This window comes from Lygodium microphyllum, chromosome 14 (assembly GCF_053477565.2).
Source record: "Lygodium microphyllum isolate KBCC chromosome 14, Lygodium_microphyllum_v1.1.10, whole genome shotgun sequence".
Classification (NCBI taxonomy): domain Eukaryota; kingdom Viridiplantae; phylum Streptophyta; class Polypodiopsida; order Schizaeales; family Lygodiaceae; genus Lygodium; species Lygodium microphyllum.
In genome coordinates, this window is record NC_141148.1 from 6,188,955 (window position 1) to 6,211,853 (window position 22,899).

At 39.6% G+C, this 22,899-nt stretch overlaps 1 protein-coding gene and 1 pseudogene across 7 annotated transcripts in view; both read right to left on the reverse strand.

Moving 5' to 3' along the window:
• Window positions 1–21,788, reverse strand: part of LOC148025280 (uncharacterized) — a 32,805-nt gene extending 11,017 nt beyond the window's left edge. For 2 of the 7 annotated variants that reach the window (XM_087692289.1, XM_087692284.1), the window contains exons 1-8: window positions 21,391–21,788; window positions 21,136–21,272; window positions 20,424–20,472; window positions 19,817–19,984; window positions 10,391–10,494; window positions 10,197–10,266; window positions 10,002–10,092; window positions 7,432–7,501 (exon numbers count right to left, since the gene is read on the reverse strand). In XM_087692289.1, the coding sequence (XP_087548415.1) occupies window positions 7,432–7,501; window positions 10,002–10,092; window positions 10,197–10,266; window positions 10,391–10,494; window positions 19,817–19,984; window positions 20,424–20,472; window positions 21,136–21,272; window positions 21,391–21,490 (789 nt within the window). In that variant the 5' untranslated portion in view covers window positions 21,491–21,788. Of the gene's footprint in view, window positions 1–7,431; window positions 7,502–10,001; window positions 10,093–10,196; window positions 10,267–10,390; window positions 10,495–19,816; window positions 19,988–20,423; window positions 20,473–21,135; window positions 21,273–21,390 lie in introns of all 7 variants that reach the window. The other 5 variants (XM_087692288.1, XM_087692283.1, XM_087692285.1 and 2 more) reach the window with 4 other exon arrangements.
• LOC148025281 (5S ribosomal RNA) lies at window positions 5,564–5,682 on the reverse strand (annotated as a pseudogene).
• Window positions 21,789–22,899: the final 1,111 nt, after the last annotated feature.

The window sequence follows — 22,899 nt, forward strand, 5'->3', positions numbered from 1 at the left end:
CTTCACTTATTTTAGTGCTAGGGTGATGTTGGTCCATAAACAAAGTGGTCATCGTGTGGCTACTATGAGAAGTGATTCTAGTAGCAAGTACATAGAAACAGAACAATCATGAATATGGCATGCTCTATGTTGTTTGCAGCAGAGCTCCTTAAGTGCCTTTGGGTTGAGGCTATTAACACTCTGTGTATATCCTTAACCGATGTCCAATTGCGGCGATTCCTAAAAATAAGTATGCTACCCTCCATTCAGTGACAGATCTTGTTTTTCCAGGTTTCAGGTGTTTTCTACTTGCTGCCCACACCCCTTTCGCGGAGGATATCGCAATCTCAGTTGTTCCTTGTTGTCATCTACAATTTGATACCTATTTCCAGCCTTCCACATGCAGTTTGCAACTGTTTACAGCAGAGTGACTGCTTGTTGCTGATCACTCTTCAACTGCCGCCTGCTCAGTTTTCTCTCTCCCCCTGCTGTCGCTGCCGTTTTTCTCTCTCCTCAGCCTGTCACAGCAGATTCTCTCTCCTCAACCTATCACAGCAAATTTTCTCTCTCCACTGCTTACATTTGCTGTTTTCTCTCTTGCAGCCTGCGTTTTTAGTATTTCTCTCTCCTCACCTGTGTTTTTAGTTTTTCTCTCTCCTCACCTGCGTTTTTAGTCATTCTCTCTCCTACATTGTCATCTACAACAGATCCAGCCTTCCTTGGCTGTGTTTGCTGGTGTTCGACATCTGGAGGCTGCCTTCCTGCGACTCAGGATCCGTTCGGAGTACGACACACTCTCTGGCTCATTATCCCTGCCCTGATCCTTGAGATACATGAGTTAGAGGTTCAATATTCATTCACTACATAGTGTGTTTATTGCATTAGCATTGTATATTCAACAATCATATCACTTCATTTATTTTATGTGTTCATTGTCTTTGAGTTACCCTAACCCTAACTGTGTTCTTTTATCCGTTTGTGCTTTGTTATACGGTTTCTGTTTGTGTTTCTGTGTTAGGGTATTTCTTTACAAGCTCCCTCTCTCTCTCTCTCTCTCCTAGGCTGTAAAATGATTGAATGGTTGAGACCTAAACCCCAAAAACGTTTTCTCAATTTGCATGGGCATTTTTGCCGAGTGGCAATCTTCTAAATCTATTTTTCAGCATTATCTAACCATTTAATTAATTTTTAGAACTGAATAATCCTAAAAATTTAATTTCAACCCTTCTAACCCTGCTCAAAATTAAATATGCCCATCCATAATTAAATTGGCTAGGCCATTTGCAACCTGGAGTGCTCCCCAATCTCTATTGATTCTTAGACTAGCATTAATTAATTAATTAATCCTAGCCCCCAATGTCACCACCGACACTTATTGCCCAAACAACTGTCCTAGTGTCAAAACTGACACCAATCAACCACCAAAGCCCACTTGGCATAACTTATCACAACATTTGGCTTTGATACCCACTACATCCGGAAAGTCCTTGGCCTATTACCATGAAATAACTGCCATGTGCATCACATGTGCTAAACAACTTTGCACATTTGATTAATTTCAACAAGAATAAAGCATCTTAAAATTTCACATCCCCTTGATAAACCTTGCCCTTGAAATCCTTGTAATTGTCCTCGATTGCACTGCATTGTGCCAAAGGAAAAGCATATTGTATTGGAATTTGCACAAGGCATCACAATCAAAACATTGACCATTGTTGTCCAATCATGCCATATGCCCAAAACCTACTGAAATTTCCAACCATCATAAACATGATATAAATCTGAAATACAATCCAGAATTACTGCTAGAAACCCATTGGATACATTGATAACTCATGTTTCTCAACTATTCCTACTTCACAACCATAATAAAGCAAATTGTTAGCATAAACCATGGCTGAAACTGTCAATGGCATAGAGTAACATGCTATTGTCCACGGAACCAGCTGCAAACCATTGAAAATTGAGCACAATCTGATCATGAACTGATCACTTGTTGATTTGAGAACTGATCACAAACTGCTGCAAAGATGATCCCAAACTGATCACAAAATTAATTGCAAAAACTAATCGCTAACTAATGCAAAAACTGATGCAAAATTGACCCCAAAAGTGACCATAAACGGTTTTCAAAATGATCAAAAACTAAGCTGAAATTGATCAAAATTTGATCTCAAAACTTAGGCAAAAGCTCATGCCCATTGATGCAAAAGTATGGTTTTAGTGCCCCGGTGAAACTCATACTCATTTATATACATCTCAAAGTGACTACTACACTAAGTAGTGACCTCATGGCAAACATACTATTAGCACAATACCTTGGATGCATATTGAACATATCCAAGATCAACTACATACGAGAGTTGTCCACAACTAGAGAAGTAGAAGTGTTATCTCCCCCTTGAGCATCAGGTAATACTCCAGATCCCTACTCTACTGAAACTGATTAAGCTCAAACTGAAGTCAACTCTAACTGAAGGGCATCTAGGTAAAGCTACAACAATTGAGGATGGTCTCCCAAGTCATCCACTTTGCATCTATTGGTGAAACAATGCTGAAGCTTCACCAAGAAGCATATGGAAACTTTACCTCTTTACTTGCCTCGAAACCTCCACTGAGTTGTGGGCCTTTCTTTCTCTTCTCCTAAGTATTGCGATGCTTTATACTTTCACATTGTTGCAATTCCAACTTAACTAATATGCAACATTGCATCCAATTGACTAGCCCCTCATGTGTACCTGACATGGTGGGAGCACCAGATGCATTAGGAAACATTCTTATTTGAATACTTTGGACCATTGCAATGTGACTCTGTATGGAAATTTGCATACTACTAGCCATACCAAGATACATTTTTCCATACTTTGCATGTATTACTACCTGTATTTTTCCTCATGACCAGCACTATACGGAGCATTTGCATGACCAACATTAATATCAGGAGTCCCAAATACAGTGGCCTACTTATATGCATTGCCAAACTTGCCACTTTATGCCCCAACATCATGCCAACATTGCTATACATGGGGTTATGCATATTTCTAGCCATGCCCGAACAAATTGGGCCTTGTACACCATGCATTGGCTGCTGCAAACCATAGAGATTTGTGCCATACATTCTCGTATGCAGTTTCTTTCCAACCATAGCATGAAAAAACGTGCTACCACCAAAGTATCCTAGCTGCCCCATCATAGCATACATGCCTGGCTGTCCAAAATCCATTGGATTGGCACTTCCATGATGGCCTTGCATTTGCATTCCTTGCCCCATAGGTACTAATTGTGCTGCTTCCATAGCATCTTTGGGAGCTTCAAATGAAAGCTTTGGCATTTCCTTCAATGCACCCTACTGTCTCAAAGGTGTAGAAGATGACTTTTTCTTCTCGGCCTTGCTGCCCTTCTTCAAAGCATTCAAAAATCGGGTGAATTGAGGATCCTTTGCCAATTCAATAAAGATATTTGCTATTGTCTTCATCCAATTCTTAAATTAGTCATCAAATTCCTCTTCCTCTTGTTGATCACCAGCTTCTAAAGGCCTGGAAGGACCCACATTTTGGTCTAAACCAACATTATTAGCTTGCTATCCATCTGCATGCCTTGTCCAAGATCAAGCATTATGTTTTCCCCCAACACTTCATGAATTTTCAGATCGAGAGGCATCATCCTTGCTTGATCCCATTTCACTATCTGAAGATATTCTTGTTGTAATGCTCAGCTGAGTACAATTTCAGCACTAGAGCAAGCTTTTGACCTTCAACTAGGTGCCTTGGGCCCACCAAGTCAAGGGAATTGATGGTATCCTAGCAATGGCACCATGAAACCAATCTTCCTCTTAAGATAGGGTGGTAAAACCTGATTAAGCACTTAATTACAACAAGTAGTAACTGAGCATAAATTGAAATACACACATTACCTCAACAAACTTAGATAATAGACACCCCATTGGGCCCAAAAATGGTGCTCCTTTTGGTATTTATTTAACTTTGATTGCTAAAGGACAGTGTAGAAGTTGAGATTTCACAATCTCCTTTGCTAATCCAAAATCCCCTTGCTATACGTACAATCATCAAGCAATTTGGGCCAATTGCCCCTTGATTTTCACCCAAGACTTGCACAAATGGAACCACAAATTGACCAAATACTACCCCAATTTACAATGGATGGATTGGCATCTAAAAGCCCTATCAATTCCACAAATTTCCGCTGTTGATTTCAATGTACAATGCCTTCTCCTGTTGGCATGGGTCCAAGGTGATTGTCAAACCATAATTTCTAGAAAAATTTAGGATTTACAACAGAAATCCTTCTGCTTCCACCAAATCTAGCTGAGATCTACTAAGAATAACTGAGAAGTGTTAAAATCTTTTGAGAAACTACTGGAAAAGAAGTGAGAGAAAGCTAAGATGAGAGAGAAATTTGGATTTCTTCATGAAAAAAAACCCTAAAATCAGTCTGCTGCTTGTTACAGCTTGCATTTCATGCAATCACCTACTACCAAGAATCTCCAAAATGTTGTCACATGATCAATAATGTTGTTGCCAGCCTTGGAAGGTGTCTCCCTACTATCCCTTGCCTGCTAAGACTCCCCAATGGCTGTCTTCTACAGCAAATTGTTGTTCTCTAATTAGAAAATGGACCAGTATCTCCCCCCCCCTCTCTCTCTCTCCCCCCCAGGCTATAAAATAATTGAATGCTTGAGACCCAACCCTCAAAAGCCTTTTCTTAGTTTGCATGGGCATTTTTGCCAAGTGGCAACCTTCTAGACCTATTTTTCAGCATTATCCAACTATTTGATTAATTTTTAAAACAAAATAATCTTAAATTTTTAATTTCAATCAATCCAACCCTGCCCAATGTACCCATCCATAATTAAATTGGCTAGGCCATTTGCAACCTAAAGTGATCCCCAACCTCTATTAACCTTTAGACTAGCATTAATTAATTAATTAATGCTAGCCCCTAGTGTCACCACTGACACTTATTTACCAAACAACTATCCTAGTATCAAAATTGAAACCAATTGACCACCAAAACCCAATTGGCATAACTTATTACAACTTTTAGCTTTGACACCCACTACATCCTTAGGGTCCTTGGATTGTGCATCACATGTGCTAAAAACCCTTCCACATTTGATTAATAACTTAATCAAATGTTATTGGCAAGATTAAAGCATCTCCAAATTTCACGTCCTCGTGACACTTGGAATGGTCAACTCCGGATCTACCATACTCATAGCATTAAACATGGCAATCTCCAAAGACAGTTTTTCCCTATGCTTGTATGCTAGCTTTACTTGTCTCGCTTGCTCACCACATCATCATGCTTCTCTCCACATATTCTCCATAAGATTGGCAAACACACACACCCTTAGGAATCCCTAGGTACTTCTCCTAGTAGTGTGTGGTGAAAGCGAGGCAGAGGGAGGGACCACACACGACATACGCAAAGACAATCGCGACAAGGAGAGGAGGCGCCGCGTCATGGCAAGCCGAGGGGGTTTCCTACCACGATGTCAGCGTTGGAGAGTCGAGACGTGATCCGAGGGGATTTCCATGCCATGGTCTCGAAACAAGCATGCAAAAGGGTGCAACACCAGGACTTCCCGGGAGGTCACCCATCCCAGTACTGTTATGGCCCAAGCGCGCTTAACTGCGGAGTTCTGATGGGATCCAGTGTATTAGCGCTGGTATGACCGCACCACGAACACAAAGGAATTCCAAAGAGCTCCTGTATACTCACAAAGTGGCACGAGAGAGCTCAAGAGCGAGGCATGGCATGCTTGTTCTCTAAAGATAGTGGGACTATCAATCCTTATTTTTCATACTTTGAGGCAAAGTGACTCAACAGGACGAACACTGATTTGAAACCCTCACCTAATGCTGAATCTTTTGGCCAAATTATAACAAATCCCTTTTTTTTTTAATAAAAAACTAAAAAAAAGTCCATTGTTGATTCTATCTGCCTTTGCAAGAGTTGGTAGGCCCTTGGGCAGCCGATGATCACCCTTGGTTCAATGCCCTGGCCTCTCTGGGGTGATCACTTGGACTCCCTTGGTAAGATAACCATCACCTCGATAGTCTTGATAGGTCATCGCGCAGCTGATATGCACCCTTTGCCCAATCCCTTGGCTGCTTTGGGATGGGATGCCTTGCAGTAAAAGAAAATAAACATAACAGGGCTTATTTCTCATGGCTCAATTTTGGGCCTTAGAGGAGGTGTTGAGCTAAAAATGCATCAGCCTAACTAAACAACCCCAAAACACACTTAATTAATGAAAAAATCATCTTATTTTAAAAAGAAATACGATCTTAGAGAGTTATTGTATCCCACATGCAAAACCCTAATTTGGGTACCCCAAGCTTTCTATAAATAGGCATGCAACCCACCACTCTCCTTTAATCTCATTTTCACAAGTTTCAAGAGCCATATCTTTGCTGCCACACCCCATCCGTAGAGAACATCACGGTCAGAGCTTTCCCCAACCATCAGCTACCATCTGGCACCTGATTTCAGCATTCACCCATATCCTACAATTGTTGCCTTCGCCTTGCAACTGTTGCCTTCATCCTGCAACAGTTGCTTGGTACTGTGGAGCTATCGCCTACTATGAGATCCTTGCATTTACTGTTGTTTCCATCTACCAGACACCATCGCCATCATCTACAGTCTTCATTTGCTGAGTCTAAGAAGAAAATGATATAGGCTCTTTGCTAGACACATTGAGCTTAGGGAAAGCCCCATATGGCAACGGCTAGTGGTCGCAACTAGGTCAAGCCACCTTGAGATTGTGCCAAATCGTGTGTCCAAACCTCTAAAGAAAGCACAATAAGACCCCAAGCCACCTCCAATGCTCTATTGTTGATAAACTACAAGTGGAACCTATGCCTGGCTATCCCCATCCCTTTTCTTAAGTGAATACCTCAAAAATGGAAATACCAAGTATATCAAGAGAACAAAGAGATTGTGTTCAAACCACTCTCTTGGGTCCTATTGGCGTCTAGCAAAACAATGGTATATGGAGATTTTTGGTTCAATGCTTAACCAATTTGAAGTTTCTTCCTAAGTTCAGGGTACAAATAAATGAAATTTGAGAGATTTATCGAAGGTTTTATTTAGAAATTTCAGCCTATGCATGTTCGCGTGATTTAAGTTTCAAACATGCTTATTATAAATTGTAACCAATTTTGTGTTTGGTTGTTTCAAGTACAAGGAAAATAAAGAAAACCTGCAGTGTTTTGGAATTGTTTTTGGATATTAATGGTTAATTGTTCTGTTATAAGCAAAGTTTGAACGTTGTAGTTCGACAAGAGATCTGACTAACAAAAACTCTTCAATTTCCCTAGATTAAAAATTAGCTACTCAAGTCTTTTTGGTGGTATGTTGATAAACTTCAATCAAATCTAGTTATAACTGTTAACCTAACGAAATGATAATTTATCTGTTACATACAGCAATAAGCTCAAGAGATTGTACTGAATCATGCAAGTGTCCCCACAACCTACTGAAGGATTCCAAGTGCCTGCAAAACAGAATTCAAACTCATTAACATGGTCATCCTTTTTCTATCAACATATGAATGTCAAAATGTCAAGTTCATAAGTTCTTTTTTTTGTTTTTAAAAGATATCCTTCTGCTAGTTAATATGTCCTCTTTACAGATGTTGTAACAACATTTAGGTCTCTTATGTCATGAGATACCAAGTTTCTGCAAAGCCATCCACATGCTCCTGTTTTATAAGAGGGATGCTGTTGTTTAGACCTTTTAATAGGAGAGAATGTCCCTTCTACAAAACACCATATATTGATGTGGCATTTGAACATAAAGGTAAAAGCTATCTGTCAATTAAACCTTTTTTTTTTGCTTTCAGACTTGTGTTGTGTTCACATTGGTTTGGTTAAAGCATGAAATGGCTGATTAGACATACACTGCATGTAGCAATATTGGCTTTGTCAACAAACAGTTGTATCCTCAGATTCCAAGTATTAGAACATCGTGCTTTGCCAGGCTCTGCTTTTATGCCTTTTCTTTTGCAAAACTTCCTTCTTGTGTTTATGTCCAATCTCGTGACTAACACATGTTTCAACACCTTAGGGACAACTTTACAAGAGATTCACAGAAAATAAAAGTACACAATCATTATAGAATTCTGCTGCTCATGTTAAAAGTTTGGCCATGCAAGTTGTGGACAACAAATCTTGATTTTGAGTCTGCAGAAACCTAAACTGGACAACAAATTGGAAAGCTGGCTGGTCCCATTCCTAACTTAGTGCAGCCTCTAAGCATAATGCATTTAGTTGTTTTAAAATTGATTTGTTTGTGACTAGAAGGATCATTAATTTACACACTGCCTACCAAGTTATGTAGATACAAAAGAGCATGTTGCAAGCAGGCTTGAAGGCGCATTATGTTCCTTTTCTGTGGTAAAAAGTGTAATAATAAGGTAGGACGGCTGAGGCACAAGTAGTGATATGCCTAGTACCTGGGCAGCTTGGGTAGGCAAGGGATGAGCTACAGAGATACAAAGCATAAGTTTGAAGGCGTGTATGCACATGGTTGAGAAAGAGTTTTGGTACAGGTGTATATGATACTAAAGCAGGAGGGTGCTGGCCTATGCCAAAGCAGATCACAAAAGCCAGCAGATCAGACTGAGTAGTCCAGGCATATCTGATCGCATTGTGAGCAGCATATGATGTTCACAACAGATATTGTGCATATCAGCTGCCTATGCATGCTTTACTCCCGCTGCTCCTGTAACTGTTCTCTACCATAGTGCATGGCCACATCAATATAGCTCAACCATACATGGCAGCATGAAGGAGTGCGCATCTTCCAGGGGCATTGACTTCTAGTCTTGCAATCTCCTTGTCAACATCTTTTTTTAGCATCCACGAGTTTTGGGATACCCTTCCTCTGTCACTCACATATTTCTGCACATACCTGTTTCATACACTACAGGAGCATGTGAGACTAAACGTATCAAGACATGGTAAGGAAGCTGCAAATTCAGCATTTCTCCTCAGCAAAATTTCTGTCTTTGTTCACTAACAAAAAATCTTATTTTTGCTCTTGCATCCATACATAGTTGTATCAGACAAGCCATGTCATCTTTCTACTGCTCAAATTAGGGACCTAAAAGTAGTATTTGTTGCTCATAACCTTTTTATCATTCATTGCCACTGATCAGGGTGCTCAACTGTTAGTCTGTGCCTGCTGACCGTCCAGCCTTGGATTCTGGTGCCGAGTAGATGTCCCATCTCAGGTTTCAGGTTAAGGCAGCTGTGCTATTACCATTTACACTACCTTGGATGCCCATTTGAAGGCCTCCATATTTCTTGCCAAAAGTGCAGAGGCAACAAAAGAACTGTTGGTGAAGATTAGATCTGCAATGCAGTCACATTGCCAGAACCATTTGTTGTATCTTAGTTTATTTGGGCATTCCATGGCACATTTTTTGCTGAGACTGTAGAGGCAACGAAAAAGACCAGAGGAATACAAAGAGCTGATCTGCAACCTGATCATCTAGTGGAGGCACAATGAGGCCTCATTTTTACATTTAATGCAGATGGAATACAATCAGTGCTGAGCTGAATATGACCAGCTTAATAGTCTACATTTCTCGCACTGCAAAAACATTTGAAGTATAGATAACAATATGCAAGGTACTTCGATAATGAAGCAAGATCCAATTTCGACAAGTTGAACAGCTTATCATTCTAATTACTTGAACATACATTCTACTTCCCACGGGCCCTGAGAAGCACGATATCTTTTCAGTATGCTCTTTGAGGCTATGGGACAGTGTAAGACTGAAGAGCATCACTACCTTGTATTTTTTTAACATAATGCCCTTAGCAGCTTCAAAATCCTTCTTCCAGGCCTAAGAATTCAGCATTAGACAAGGTAGCGTCTACTGTGAGTTTTTCCTGGGTATTTTAAGCAGTAAATTTACTTTTGAAACTTACTACTCGCTTAGCAGAAATGAAAGAAGTTGTACATGGACTAGTTTGAGTAAAAGCAACCTGGCATTAGTGTGTATCTCTATAGCCTGAATGCCGCCATTGCTAAGCAGTTCAGAGACCACTTCAGGACTTCTCACGTACGAATTGGCACCTAAATAAAGAATTTCAAGAATCTATATTAGACCTACCTACATTGCATTTGTAAGCTTCAAAAGTGCAGAGAAACACCAGTGGCAGAGAAACACTAGCAATTACCAATTAACCCTAATGGACACACAGAGATGCACCTTCCACAACCATAGCAACGCTCAGGTAACACTCCACCCTGCTTCAACAATGGAAAGTTATAAACAATCAGTACCACATTCTAGCTAATAATACTGAAGCTCCAAATTATCATATGCTTTTTCAAGAAAAAAGTACTGATGTAATCTGCTGCTAAATCACACCTTTATACTTTCTGAACAAAAGGAGGTAAACTTTATTGCAGATGCTGGACAAATGTTCTCACAAGGCCGGGGGCAGTCCAAAGGGCACCTAGTAGCATCAAATTCTGCATTGCATGTATTAGGGTTCATGCAAGAAACAATTCTATTAGCTCATTGTGCTATATTTTAGAAGTTTAAAACAGAATTTTCATCTAGTAAGACCCTATATAAGCAGGGCAGTCTCATTTGCATTAAATTCTGCAGTGTAAACTATAGTTCATATAAGAAGCAACTATTCCGATCAGCTTGCAAGATTGAAAAGGCAACACGATATTCCAGCTAAAAGACACTATATAAGCACTAATTAAACTTGTTCTAGCTTCAAGAATGGAACTTCCATGCTTATAACTATCTTCATATGTACCATTTCATTAAACACAGCCATCAACAAGTCATTCCACAACCATTTCAAAAACTCCACACAACTTTTGTCCTCGTGCCAACAAAGACCAACAAAATAAGTGCATGGCAGCATTAATGTATGTCAACAGAGCTGCCAACATATTCTACCATTCATATGTGTTGGTTAAGCATTTTTATATCCCAAATATGGAGATGGAATAAGAGCTATATCCTGGCCATCTATATGGAGACAGAATACTTAAAAAGGGAAGGCAGGAGAGCTGAAGGAATCACACCAACCCCTCCCTTGGTTCCACTGAAATCTGTTGAAGGTCTCTTGAGTCTCCATCAATAATCTTTGAGGAACACCTGTCATGAACCACCTGGAAGTCTGTCAGATCCACAGTTTGTATGACAAACCATTCATTGGTCAAGACTGCAAATGCCTGAAAAGGATCCCGATCCACCTCATCTCAGAAGAACCAAGAGTGTGGTGTAAATTCAAACACCGGGAATGGCCTGCTGAATACCTCATCTTATCAAGTCCTCCAAGTCCCAATAAGCCTATCAATCTCTTCGTGCAAGATCCTTCTCCTCAAGTGACACCCACTGGGTGTAAGTTATAAGCCTTAGGGTTCATACATCATTTCATTTTGGCACAGTAAAAGTAATATGTGTACAGCAGGAATATAAACTGCCAAACAAACCTCCATATGCAAAAATGTCCCACACTAAGTAAATGGTTAAGGGGGTTGATCAAGTTGCTAGGATTGAGGATGGCTGCCTAAATGTCTGCATCCTTTTGGGAACCTGTGGAAAAGTGGGGAGGTATCCTGCTGAGAGTGTAAAGCCAAATGGTCAAATGCAACCATTCACAAGAGACAAAGATCAGATTGTCCTCATGCATAGTCAAGCTCCTCTTGCCATGCTAGGAGAATGTTGAAACGAAGATAGCTACAGAGTTTCCATGCACAAAAGATGGCCAAAATGAATTGACCCTTTGGCATTAAAGAGCATGCATGATAGCAATGACATGTAAAGAGCCATTAATAGAAGGTTGCCAAGGTTCTCCGTGAGAGTATGGGAGAACACATTAGGGTTTGCAAAGAAAACATGGAGAGTGTATGAATACAACAAACATGGTGAACTCAAACAAGAAAGTAAATGAAGAAGAAAAAGATAGTAAATGAATAAATTATAAAGGGAAGGGATACAACCTAGTGTGCTCAAGAAGCGAAGGCTATTAAATAGTCACTCTCTCTCCTGGCAGTGGGTTGAGGGAAAGCGTCGAAGAGTGTGGTCTTCAAGAATGGGTCCTGATGTAAAGAAATACTCAAAAACTCAAAAAAAGAATATAAACTCAAAGTGTATGACGATAACACAATGAACACCATAGAACTCAAAGGTGAAGAGAACTCAAACTGAATGAAGATTAATGAATAAACTGTCAATGTTGATATGAATATAGTGAAACTCAACCTGTGTGTCTCAAGTGGACTGGGGAAGACGAGAGCTGGAAAAGGACTCTCTGATAGCTCTGAGAGTGTGCCATAAGTCGATCAAATGCAAGCAGTCTCCAAGAGTAATCAGCAGCAGTGAACACATATCAGAGTATTGAATCTGACTGGACCAGGCTGACCTGTGCAAAAGGCAGCAGGATGGCCTGCTGGGCGTTCAAAACATAGCAAAAGCAACTCCAAATGCAGGCTGGAGCCTGGAATGAAAACACAGACCTGGCTGGATAGGCCGCAGGTGTGTGACAACCTGCTTAGATAGGCAACAGCTCCAGAAGATGGTAGAGATGCTAGGTGGCCACTAGAATGATGACATCAGCTGCTAGAAGACCTGTGGAACTAGAAAACACAGCCTCTGACTGATGCAGCAGATGCTGGATGAAGATGATGAGAATAGGTCATAATCAGCAAATACAAGCTGTAGAGTGGGGCTAGTGATCAGGTCACCAGGCTGGAGAAGAGCTGGGCAGCACACCATGCACTAAGATATCCACCAAATGAGGTGTGTACAACAATGGAGAAGTGGCGGCAACTGATGGATGAAGGAAGACTGACTATACAGCCCATCTATTTATAGATCAAGAACCAACCAAAGTTTGTGGCTTGCTTATTTGCTCACTTGTACTCCTTGTGCAGAAAAAGGATACTTCATGGTAAATGTATATTGATTACCGCACCTTGAACCAAAATACCATCAAAAAAAGATTCCCTATACCAAGGATTGATGATATTTTCAATCAGTTAGAGGGAAGTGCAATCTTCAGCAAGATGGACCTTAAAGGTGGGTATCATCAAATACTTATAAGGCTAAAAGACATGCACATGACAGCTTTTAGGACCACTCTTGGGTTAGATGAATTCTTGGTCATGCCATTTGGACTTACAAATGCAACTTCAACATTTAATCACATGATGAATCAAATTTTTTGACCCTACAGGTCTTTCATTGGCACATTCTTTGATGACATCATAGTCCTACTCAAACAATGAACCGAAACATCTGATGCATTTCACTAAACTCCAAAAACACAAGCTGGTTATTGATGCAAACAAGAGTAAACTCTTCATGTTAGAGGTTCACTTCTTAGGGCATATTGTCTCAAAAGATGGAGTTAGAATAGAACTACAAAAGTGGAAGTAATACGTAGTTGGCCTCGTTTGAGAACCTTTCATGATGTATGCAGCTTTTGGGGCCGTGTTCGTACTAAAGAAGGTTCATACACCACTTTGCTGAAATCACTTAACCCCTTCATGCATTGTAGAAGAAGGGAGTTCCATTTACATGGGCTGATAAAAAAATTGTAGCATTCAATCAGCTGAAAGAGAAGCTTACTTAATCCAATGTTGATCTTGCTAGATCTCCAAAAAGCTTTCATGGTGCGGTGTGATGCATGTGGAAACAGTGTTGGTGCAGTTCTCATGCAAGAAGGCCATGTTGTGGCATATAAGAGTAGAATTTTATAGGGTGCTAAGAAAAACTTGCAGGTCATGATCATACAGAACATCTTTAAATATCATACATGCCAAAGTCTATTGTAAGTGACGAGCATCTGGCATGACGAGTCTCTTTTGGAGAGGCATTTTTGCGAATATGGGTATGACTCTAAAATTCTTATGTCAGTGATGTATGCATCCTGGTTGGTTGTATGTTGAGCTTCCATTACATTGCTCGATCCATTGTGCCTTTGGTTTGTCTCTTTTGTTACCCATAAGAACCACTCTATGGATCATAGTTATGCCTATGGAATGTATCTCTGTCACGATGTTGTCAGTGATGTATGCATCCTGGTTGGTTATGTATTGAGCTTTCATTATATTGCTCAGTTTGTTGTGCCTTTAGTTGACCTCTTTTATTATCCATGAGACCCACTCTATGCATGATGGTTATGCCTATGGGATGAATCTCAGTCTGATATACTAATTCCTTGACAATGCTCGATGCCAATCATATATTCACTCACTGCTAGTTGGAGCTATTCCCTAGCACTTGTAGTTTGTCTTATATCAGTGATTGCCCATCTTTTGCATTGATCTCTTGCTGGTATACTTCATTTTCAGCTTGCTATAATTGCAGTTTACTACACTGTTTATGCGAGCAGTCACCTTCATTTGACAGTTCTTTGCGTTGAGTTTGTGGACAATTCATTACTTGATCAGTACCCCTTGTTTTCAACTTGATCTAGCAATGGTTTTAGGGTTGTTTGCAATAATTACAGTAGCCTGCTTTGCCAATCTGTGTACTCGTTTGCCTACATTATGGCTGGTGGCTCGAGTAATAGTGCTACCTTTAATATTGACAAGTTGGATGGCACCAATTACAGCAACTGGAAGGCCTAAATCTGGCAAGTTTTAGTACAAAAAATGTAGGTTAAGCCCTTGAGACATAAGAGTATCAAGCCCAAACTTATTGATACAAAGAATTGGGCTTAATTAGATGAGCCATTTCATATTATCCCTCTCTAAGCAAGTGTTCTATAATGTTATTTCTGATGGGCAGTCCACATGGGAATTATGGGAAAAGATTCGCAATGTCTATGACAAGTAAAGCCCCGCTTCTTAGATATATTGGCTGAAGCAACTCATGGACTTTCGCATAAAGGAGGGCACTTCTATGTCAACTTACTTAAATGAGTTTCATTCCATTATCAATCATTTGTCTTTGCAAGGGATTGAGTTCAAGGGCACTCTTCTTCCCTTGTTCCTCTTAGTTACACTGCTTGAATCATGGGATACATTTCGTACTTCTATGAGTACCAACATACCTACTAATGGGTTACAGTTGGAGGATGTAGAAGCTGCACTCTTGACTGAAGAGGTTAACAAAAAGAATATCGATGCTTCCCGCCTCTCATACTTTGACAGTTAGAGACAATAATGGTAGGGTTGGTAATGACTGCCATGGGAGAGACTCTCAATAGTCTCGCTCTCAATCACATGGATAGTCTCGCAGTAAATCTTGTGGCTGTAAGTCCTCATTGACTTGTCATTACTGTGGACAAGCAGGGTATATTCGGCTACAGTGCCATAAGATGCGTGAGGACAAGCGCAAAGAAAATGGCAAGGGTAAAGTATAGGACAAAAATGATAATCGCAATATTGTCCCTCGCAAGTCCAGTGTTAAGATTGAAGAGATTAATGTTATGCAAACTGATTCTAAGAATGATTTCATACTTGCAGCTTATTCTGTTGATACTTCATAGTTACTAATGCTTTGTTAGGTTATACTCAATGTTGGCTAATAGATTCAGGGGTCTCATTTCATGTGACCCCTCATAGAGAGTGGTTTCACTCCTATCGCAATTTGACTGGATCTGACCGTTTGGGTAATGACCTGGCACTCGAGATAGTTGGTATTCGTGATCTCCAACTGCAGTCTAGTCCAGGTTACGTAATTACTATTCATGATTCATGATATACGTCATGTATCAACTCTCACGAAAAACCTTATCTCTACTAGCACTATGGATAATGCAGGTTATGTAGTTTCTTTTGGTGATTCCTCGTGGAAGATTACCTATGGAAATCGTCATTGCATGTGGTGCTAAGTCTAATGCTCTCAACCCCTTACTTGTATCTGAATCGATTGACCATATTTCGGCAGTGGATGCAGTTCCATATGTATCTCTGTGGCATCGTCACCTTGGGCATATGTCCTTGAAAGGAATGAAAAGTAATATACATAAAAAGTCTAGTATAACAAGCATGGGTGAGCCATTGACTCTTGTTCATTTGGATGTATGTGGTCCCATATCCTACAAGTCATTAGGTGGCGCAAAATATTTCATTACTTTCATTAATAACTATATGCATAAGGTCTAGACATATCCTATTAAGCCAAAATCAGAAGTCTTAGCTACATTTCAGCGTTGGCTTGCTTTGGTTGAGAATCAACCTGGGGGTATAAGTTGAAATACCTAAGGTTAGATAATGGGGTAAGTATGTCTCTGAAGCATGAGACGGGTATTAAGCGGCAGTTGACTACCTCGTACACCCCACCCTAGAATGGTATGGCTGAGCGCATGAATAGGACAATTCATGAGCAAGATCACAATATACTTATCCAAGCAGGCTTACCACAACATTGTTGGACTAAGGCAGTTACTACTACTATACACTTGATAAATTGGTCCCCATCTATTGCTCTTTACTATCAAGTTGCAGAGAAGGTATGGTCTGAAAAACCCCCCTCATATGCTCATTTGCGTGTCTTTGGTTGTAAGATTTTCTGCCATGTACCCAAGGACAAGCACAATAAGCTAGATTCTAAGTCTAAGAAATGCATCTTTCTTGGTTATGGAGATGTAGACTTAACATCTAGGATTACGAAGAATATATAGACAATAGGAAATCCACCTCTCACTACGTCTTCATCTTTACTAGAAATGTTCTTTCTTGGAAATCCAGGGTGCAGAAATGCACGGCCCTATCTACTACAAAGGCAAAGTATCTTGCAGCCACTAAGGCTTGCAAGGAGGCTCTCTAGTTAGGCTGTCTGGTGGCAAACCTTGGCATTAGTGATATGGTTTCTACACTACATTTGGATTCTATGAGTGCTATTCAGTTGGCCAAGAATCCAATCTTCTATGTGAAGGCAAAGCATATTGAGGTGCGTTACTACTTTATTCGAGAGATTATTAAGGACAAGTCCATTGAGCTTATCAAGATCTCAACTAACCAAAATCCTACAAATCTACTTACTAAAAGTCTCTCAACGAAGCGTTTTGCTTTCTTTAGAAAGTTGATGGACATTGAATAAGATGATATTTTTCCTCATCTTGTTATATTTATATACATTTGTACTTTGTCACTTTTTTCTTGTTCTCACTAGGGACACATTCACCTTTAAGTGGAAGGTTATTGGAGGTAAAGGTGCCTATGCCTAGCCGCCTGTATATTAGTTACACTGACAGTATCTCCATACCCCTACACCTATACACTGCAAGTAGCGAGCGCCGATCTATGTCGCTTCATTCTTTATTCTTTCAGTGACATTTGAATAAAGAGAAGGCTAGTCATACATTGTGACTGTCGGAGTTTCCATATCTTATGTCTCTTTCTCTCTTGCTCTTACTCCTTCCACCATAGCTCTTGCTTCCGCTCCATGCTTCTGCTTCAAGGCTCACTCCCTTCAAGATGAACAATCTAAAGAAACAGATACTATTGTCTTAGATCCTTTAAAAAGCTATGTATTTGAGCATAAAACCAATTGAAAACAGTGTTTGCCTCTCATGGAATATGCTATAATAACACAATGCACACTTTCACTAAGAAGGCACCGTTTGAGATTGTGGAGGGGGGAAGAAAGTCCCACCTATATTACATATATACAATAAGATCTTTAAGGCCAACAAGTCTGTTAAGGATACAGATAAAGCTTATACTAAAGTAAAGATAGCTCTCAAAAGACTCAAGAGAAGTAAAAGAAAGCAGCTGACCATCACCATAGAGCTTTGGCATTTGCAAAGGGTGATTGGGTCTTGTCACACTTTAAAGAAGGCCAAACTTAAAAAAACAAAGGATAAAGAGTATTTTCTACCTAAACTCAATATGAGGTATTATGGGCCTTTATAAGTGTTGCAAAGAACCAATGAGGTGGCTTACATGTTCAAGCTATCTAATCATTGGAAGATTCACAATACTTTTCATGTGAGCCTTCTTAGGCCTTTCCACGACAATATGCTTGAGGATATCGATGATAAAATGCAACCAAAGGTTGCAAAACTTGATGAAATCTTGGTTCCTAAGCAGATATCGACACACAAGAAAAAGAAGATCAAGGGCATAAAGTTTCTCATTGCTATTTATTGAAGTTTTAGAATTATACACCACTTAATGTAAAATGAGTGGAAAGCAAGGATTTGCTAGGATCACCTAACAACAATGTACTTAGTTACTTTAAAACATGTATAAACAATTATACATCGATAATACATGCAATGCAATAACGGCAATATGCTTGGTTGTTGGAAAACATATATTGGTCATTTAATATTGCTGTGTTGAATCTTACTGTAATCGGAATCACTTGCGATATTACAAAATGGATGAGAAATGAACTTAATGATTTAATTAAACCTCATAAAGTTTGTTAATTAAAATGATCTTTAATTTTAGTATTGCTAGCTTTTGGCATGGTGACCATTGCAAAGGCAGTAAAGGATTTGAGAGATTTAACACTAATAGTGGATAAATATACAAGCTATATGCTACAACAGCAAGACAAAGTAACAGGTTGCATTGTAAAACTTTTATTAAATTCAAAATTTGCACCTTAGAATTAAGTTACATTGAAAGTTTTGACCAATAAAAGCAACTCACTTAGGACATTTGAGTTATAAAGCTAGCCCTAAGCTTAAGTTTGGTCTAGTGAGCAACTCATGTATGATTAATAACTAAGTTATTAATGAGCCCTTAATCAAAAACAACATCTCACTAAGGAGCAACTAACTACTCATTTAGAAAGCTTATCTTGGCCATTTGGACCTCCTCCTTTCTCATTTTGGAGCAACACAAGTTTAGAGAAAAACATTTTTTCTTCTTTGCTGCAGAAATTGCAAGTTTCAGCCATATAATATGAACTAATAGCATGAATGGAGGGTGGACAGCAACCAATCTTTTCCTCTTGGCATAGGGAATCCATTGGGAAGCTTTGTAACTCTGTTTACTATACAATATGTTCTTGTTTTTTAACTAAATATAAAAGCAACTTTCTCTTGGCATGGGAATCCATTGGGAAGCTTTGTAACTCCTTTTTTAATACAACATATTGTTTTTTTTTAACTAAATATCAAAAAAACTGATTATTACAACACTACGAGGTGAGATCCTTTTTCCTCCTTTGAGATCTCAAGCTTAGTGCACTTTCTAGGCAACTTTGTTGTAAAGAAAGCGATGTTCTCACCACTTCATCGTGAGAAATCCCTCTATTTCATATCACTTCCAAACAAATTGACAAAGTGAAACGATGGAATGGGAGAAGCATTTGCATGTTTTGCAAAACAGCATCTAATTGTAAAAGAAAAGCATCTTTTTTATATTGTTTTAAGGGACCCTAACTTAATTCACAGAACAAAGACTAACAATCAAGACTGTGCAGCTACTACGTCAGTCCAACCTTTGATCACATCCTTTAATCAATCAAGAGCTATTATTGATTTAAGTAGGTCCTACAGAAATGTGCTATTGCATATCACAGCAGCTGTTCCCTAGTCGGTCTCTATGCATGAGTCACTCTCAGCAGTACTAGTGATGAAAACGAACGTAGATGGTATTTCTTAGAGAGGCATATATGCAGTACATATCTTCAACCCTGCATAAGCCGTCAGTTTTTTCCCTTTTAAACTAAAGTCCTTAACCAGAAAGATTGACCAAAAGAGGTCAGAGGCTCTCACGTCAGCTCCTTAGGGAAGTATTCCATGTGGCATTTCCAATTTTCAGTCCCCTAACTGGAACTTGCTCCTGTCCTTAAATAATGGCATTAAAGGCACATAACTTTTAGACAATACAGATAGAATAAGCAATGTGAACATACCAGCTTTCCTAAAATGGAGGTCTTCATCATCATTTATGCTCACCATTACCCATGGTCTATTCAACCTTAGATCTTGATCAAGTATCTGGGCTATGTGAATGGCTGATTCTATGCCTTCCCTGACCGCACACACCACAGACTGATCTGCTGCACAATCAATGCAGTCGACTGCTGGCATCCCAAAACAAGCTCCCGTTATGGATCAATCTGAAAACTATTGAAGATATTGGCCTGCAGCCTAAGAACCACATTCTAATTTCAAATTCACTTATGATATGACTTGAAGTTGAGTAACAGTCACAGTACATAGATGAATACACAAGCGCGTAAAGATCGGCACATTAAGCATAACCTAATTAGCCATTATTAATCCTTGTCGTCAGAAACTACAAAAGCCATGAACACCACATATCATTATTGAACCTGAGAACCCACACATATCAGTACTAACACTGAACAAACCATTGTACTACTTACAACTCTCACAGGACAGACCTCATAATCCATCATTTGGATAGTTTTGCTCAACCCTTTGCTAATGAAAAGAAATGACATGCCCCAAAGTTACCACATATAATAAAGCTCTGCTTGCATAATGTATACTCACCGCCAGCAAGGGTGTAGATCAAAGACAAATTGCGCACATCGGCCACATCCTGCATCATGCAGGGGAAATGGTACATGATTTTCTCAAATTAACCCACAATAGTGGAACAGGATACTTTTACTTGCATAGCCTAATGGCAAGCACAGCATACAGCACCTTTAGATGTTGGTTCAAAGAAGGGCAACTGCATATGTGGCTAATCTCCCTAGACTACGCTGATTAGGTACAAGTCCCCCACCCACACAACTTGTTTTTTAACGGTCTAATATTCAGATTAAGACAATAGTTAGCATTGTTTAGCATAAATAATTTTCCCAGAGATTGTGTGCCAAAGCATTTTTATTTAAATCATCCTAGACACACCCTACAATACACTTTTCAACAAAATCATAATGCATAATAAAGCTGAAAACTAGGGTGTTACATTTTTCATGTATAGTGAACAGTCTATCTTGGCGCTGGACATCTAGTTGTGCACGATGTGCCTTTGTGTGTGTCCGCGAATGAATGAATTGTGACACCTATTAGTAGTTAAGAAACCCAACAACTGCCTCCCACATCTTTGAATGTTTTTTCCTTCTTCACTTAACAGAATTTACATCTCTATGCTGATGGCATGACTACCTAGTTGAATGCACACACAACAACACAAGCAGCAAATGTATAGAATGACAACTGCACAAAAATGGCGACCTCTGACCCAGAACTTCACCTCAAAGCTTGCCCCACAAATAAGCTTCACCCAATCCCCGTTCAGGAGAGACGTTAAAGGGGATGAATCACGACAGGCGAGATGATTCCTACGAACTGTTGCAGACATGGCCAGTGAAAGCTTGGGGGGGTAAGCACCTACCAAGAATGACATCCATCAAAACACAATGGATAGATTTAATGGTCAGTATCATCAAATGAATGTACGACAGAGTACAATGGATGGTAAAAAGAAATAACTGTGACCATACCATACCGATAATGTGTGGAGTAGCAGGGCATGGACTGACAGCGGTGGCCACTGGCGACGAGGAGGTACCGACCGCTGATAATGGCCAGCCCGCCATGGCTGCCATTCTTGACTTGGATTATATTCTTCTACTTTGGACTTGGTGACACTGTACGACGGAGCACAATGGATGGTAAAAAGAAATAACTGTGACCATACCATACCGATATGTGTGGAGCAGCAGGGCACGGACTGACAGCGGTGGCCACTTGCGACGAGGAGCTACCGGCCGCTGATAATGGCCAGCCCGCCACGGCTGCCATCCTTGGACTTGGATTCTATTCTTCTACTTTGGACTCGGTGGCACCATCGTTGAAGGTGACAATACAATCAAGGTAGTGAAGGAGACGCGTGCGTTGAATTGAATGGATTATTCAAGAAGAATGCAAGTGATGGAATTGAATGGATTATTCAAGGAGAATTCAAGTGATAGAAATTGAATGGTTTGTTTCAATAAGTCAAAAGTGATAGAAATTGTATGGGTTATTCAAGGACACGATCTTTGAAGAAGGCAATACAATCAAGGTGATATAATTACAACGAACAAGATGCTTGCAGTGAATGGATTATTCAAGAAGCATGTGGGTAATGGGATTGAATGAGTTGTTCGAAAAGAATGTAAGTGATGGAGATGACAATTTAGGGATGGTGTTGAATAGATTATCAAAAGAATGTAAGTTAGGGAGTTGAATGGTTTATTAGAGAGAAATGTAAGTGATGGGAATGAATGAATCGTTGAAAGATGAATGATCCAAGGAGAATAGAGTCTCTTAAATTAATGGATTATTCAAGGACATACCCACGTGATGGAATTGAAATGGCCCCCCATATAAGAACCTGAATGGTGCAATAACCACATCAAGGGCAAAAATAAATGTTGAATGAGTGTATAAAATAGAACTATTTGCTTAGATATGTATGAAACTTCTAAAAAGGCTAGGGAAGGATTTGAAGACACCCAATACTCCAATGTATGCACTCACTTATATGAGTTGAGAAGCCAAGTAACTAAAAAACTTTTAAAATTTTATATCTCTATTTGTGATGTATACATCAAGGGAAGAGCTATTGTAGAGGGTAGTATAGGTAAAAGCAATGCAACACCCCTAGTTTGTAGATAGAAGTTGTGGTTATAGAGTGCACAAACTATCAAAGATGGTAGGTAAATGCAATGCAACTTCTCCAGTGATAGTAAATAAAATTTGTGGTCTACAATTTTAGTTAAACCTATTCATTCTTGACTCATTGCTTTGTTCTTGTATTATTAGTGTAAACATAAGGTTTATGTATTTTAGCCCCTTAAATCTCAACACAACCCATTTTCAATAGTGTTATCATTTTATGCATAGCATTCATTACCTGGTTGTTGCTAACCATGTTTTGCATAATTGGCATCATTGCGAAGCTCACAAGGCTATGCCTTGCTCACTTTGCATTTTTGTGAACCAAGGAAAGACGTTACCTCATAGGAGCCTA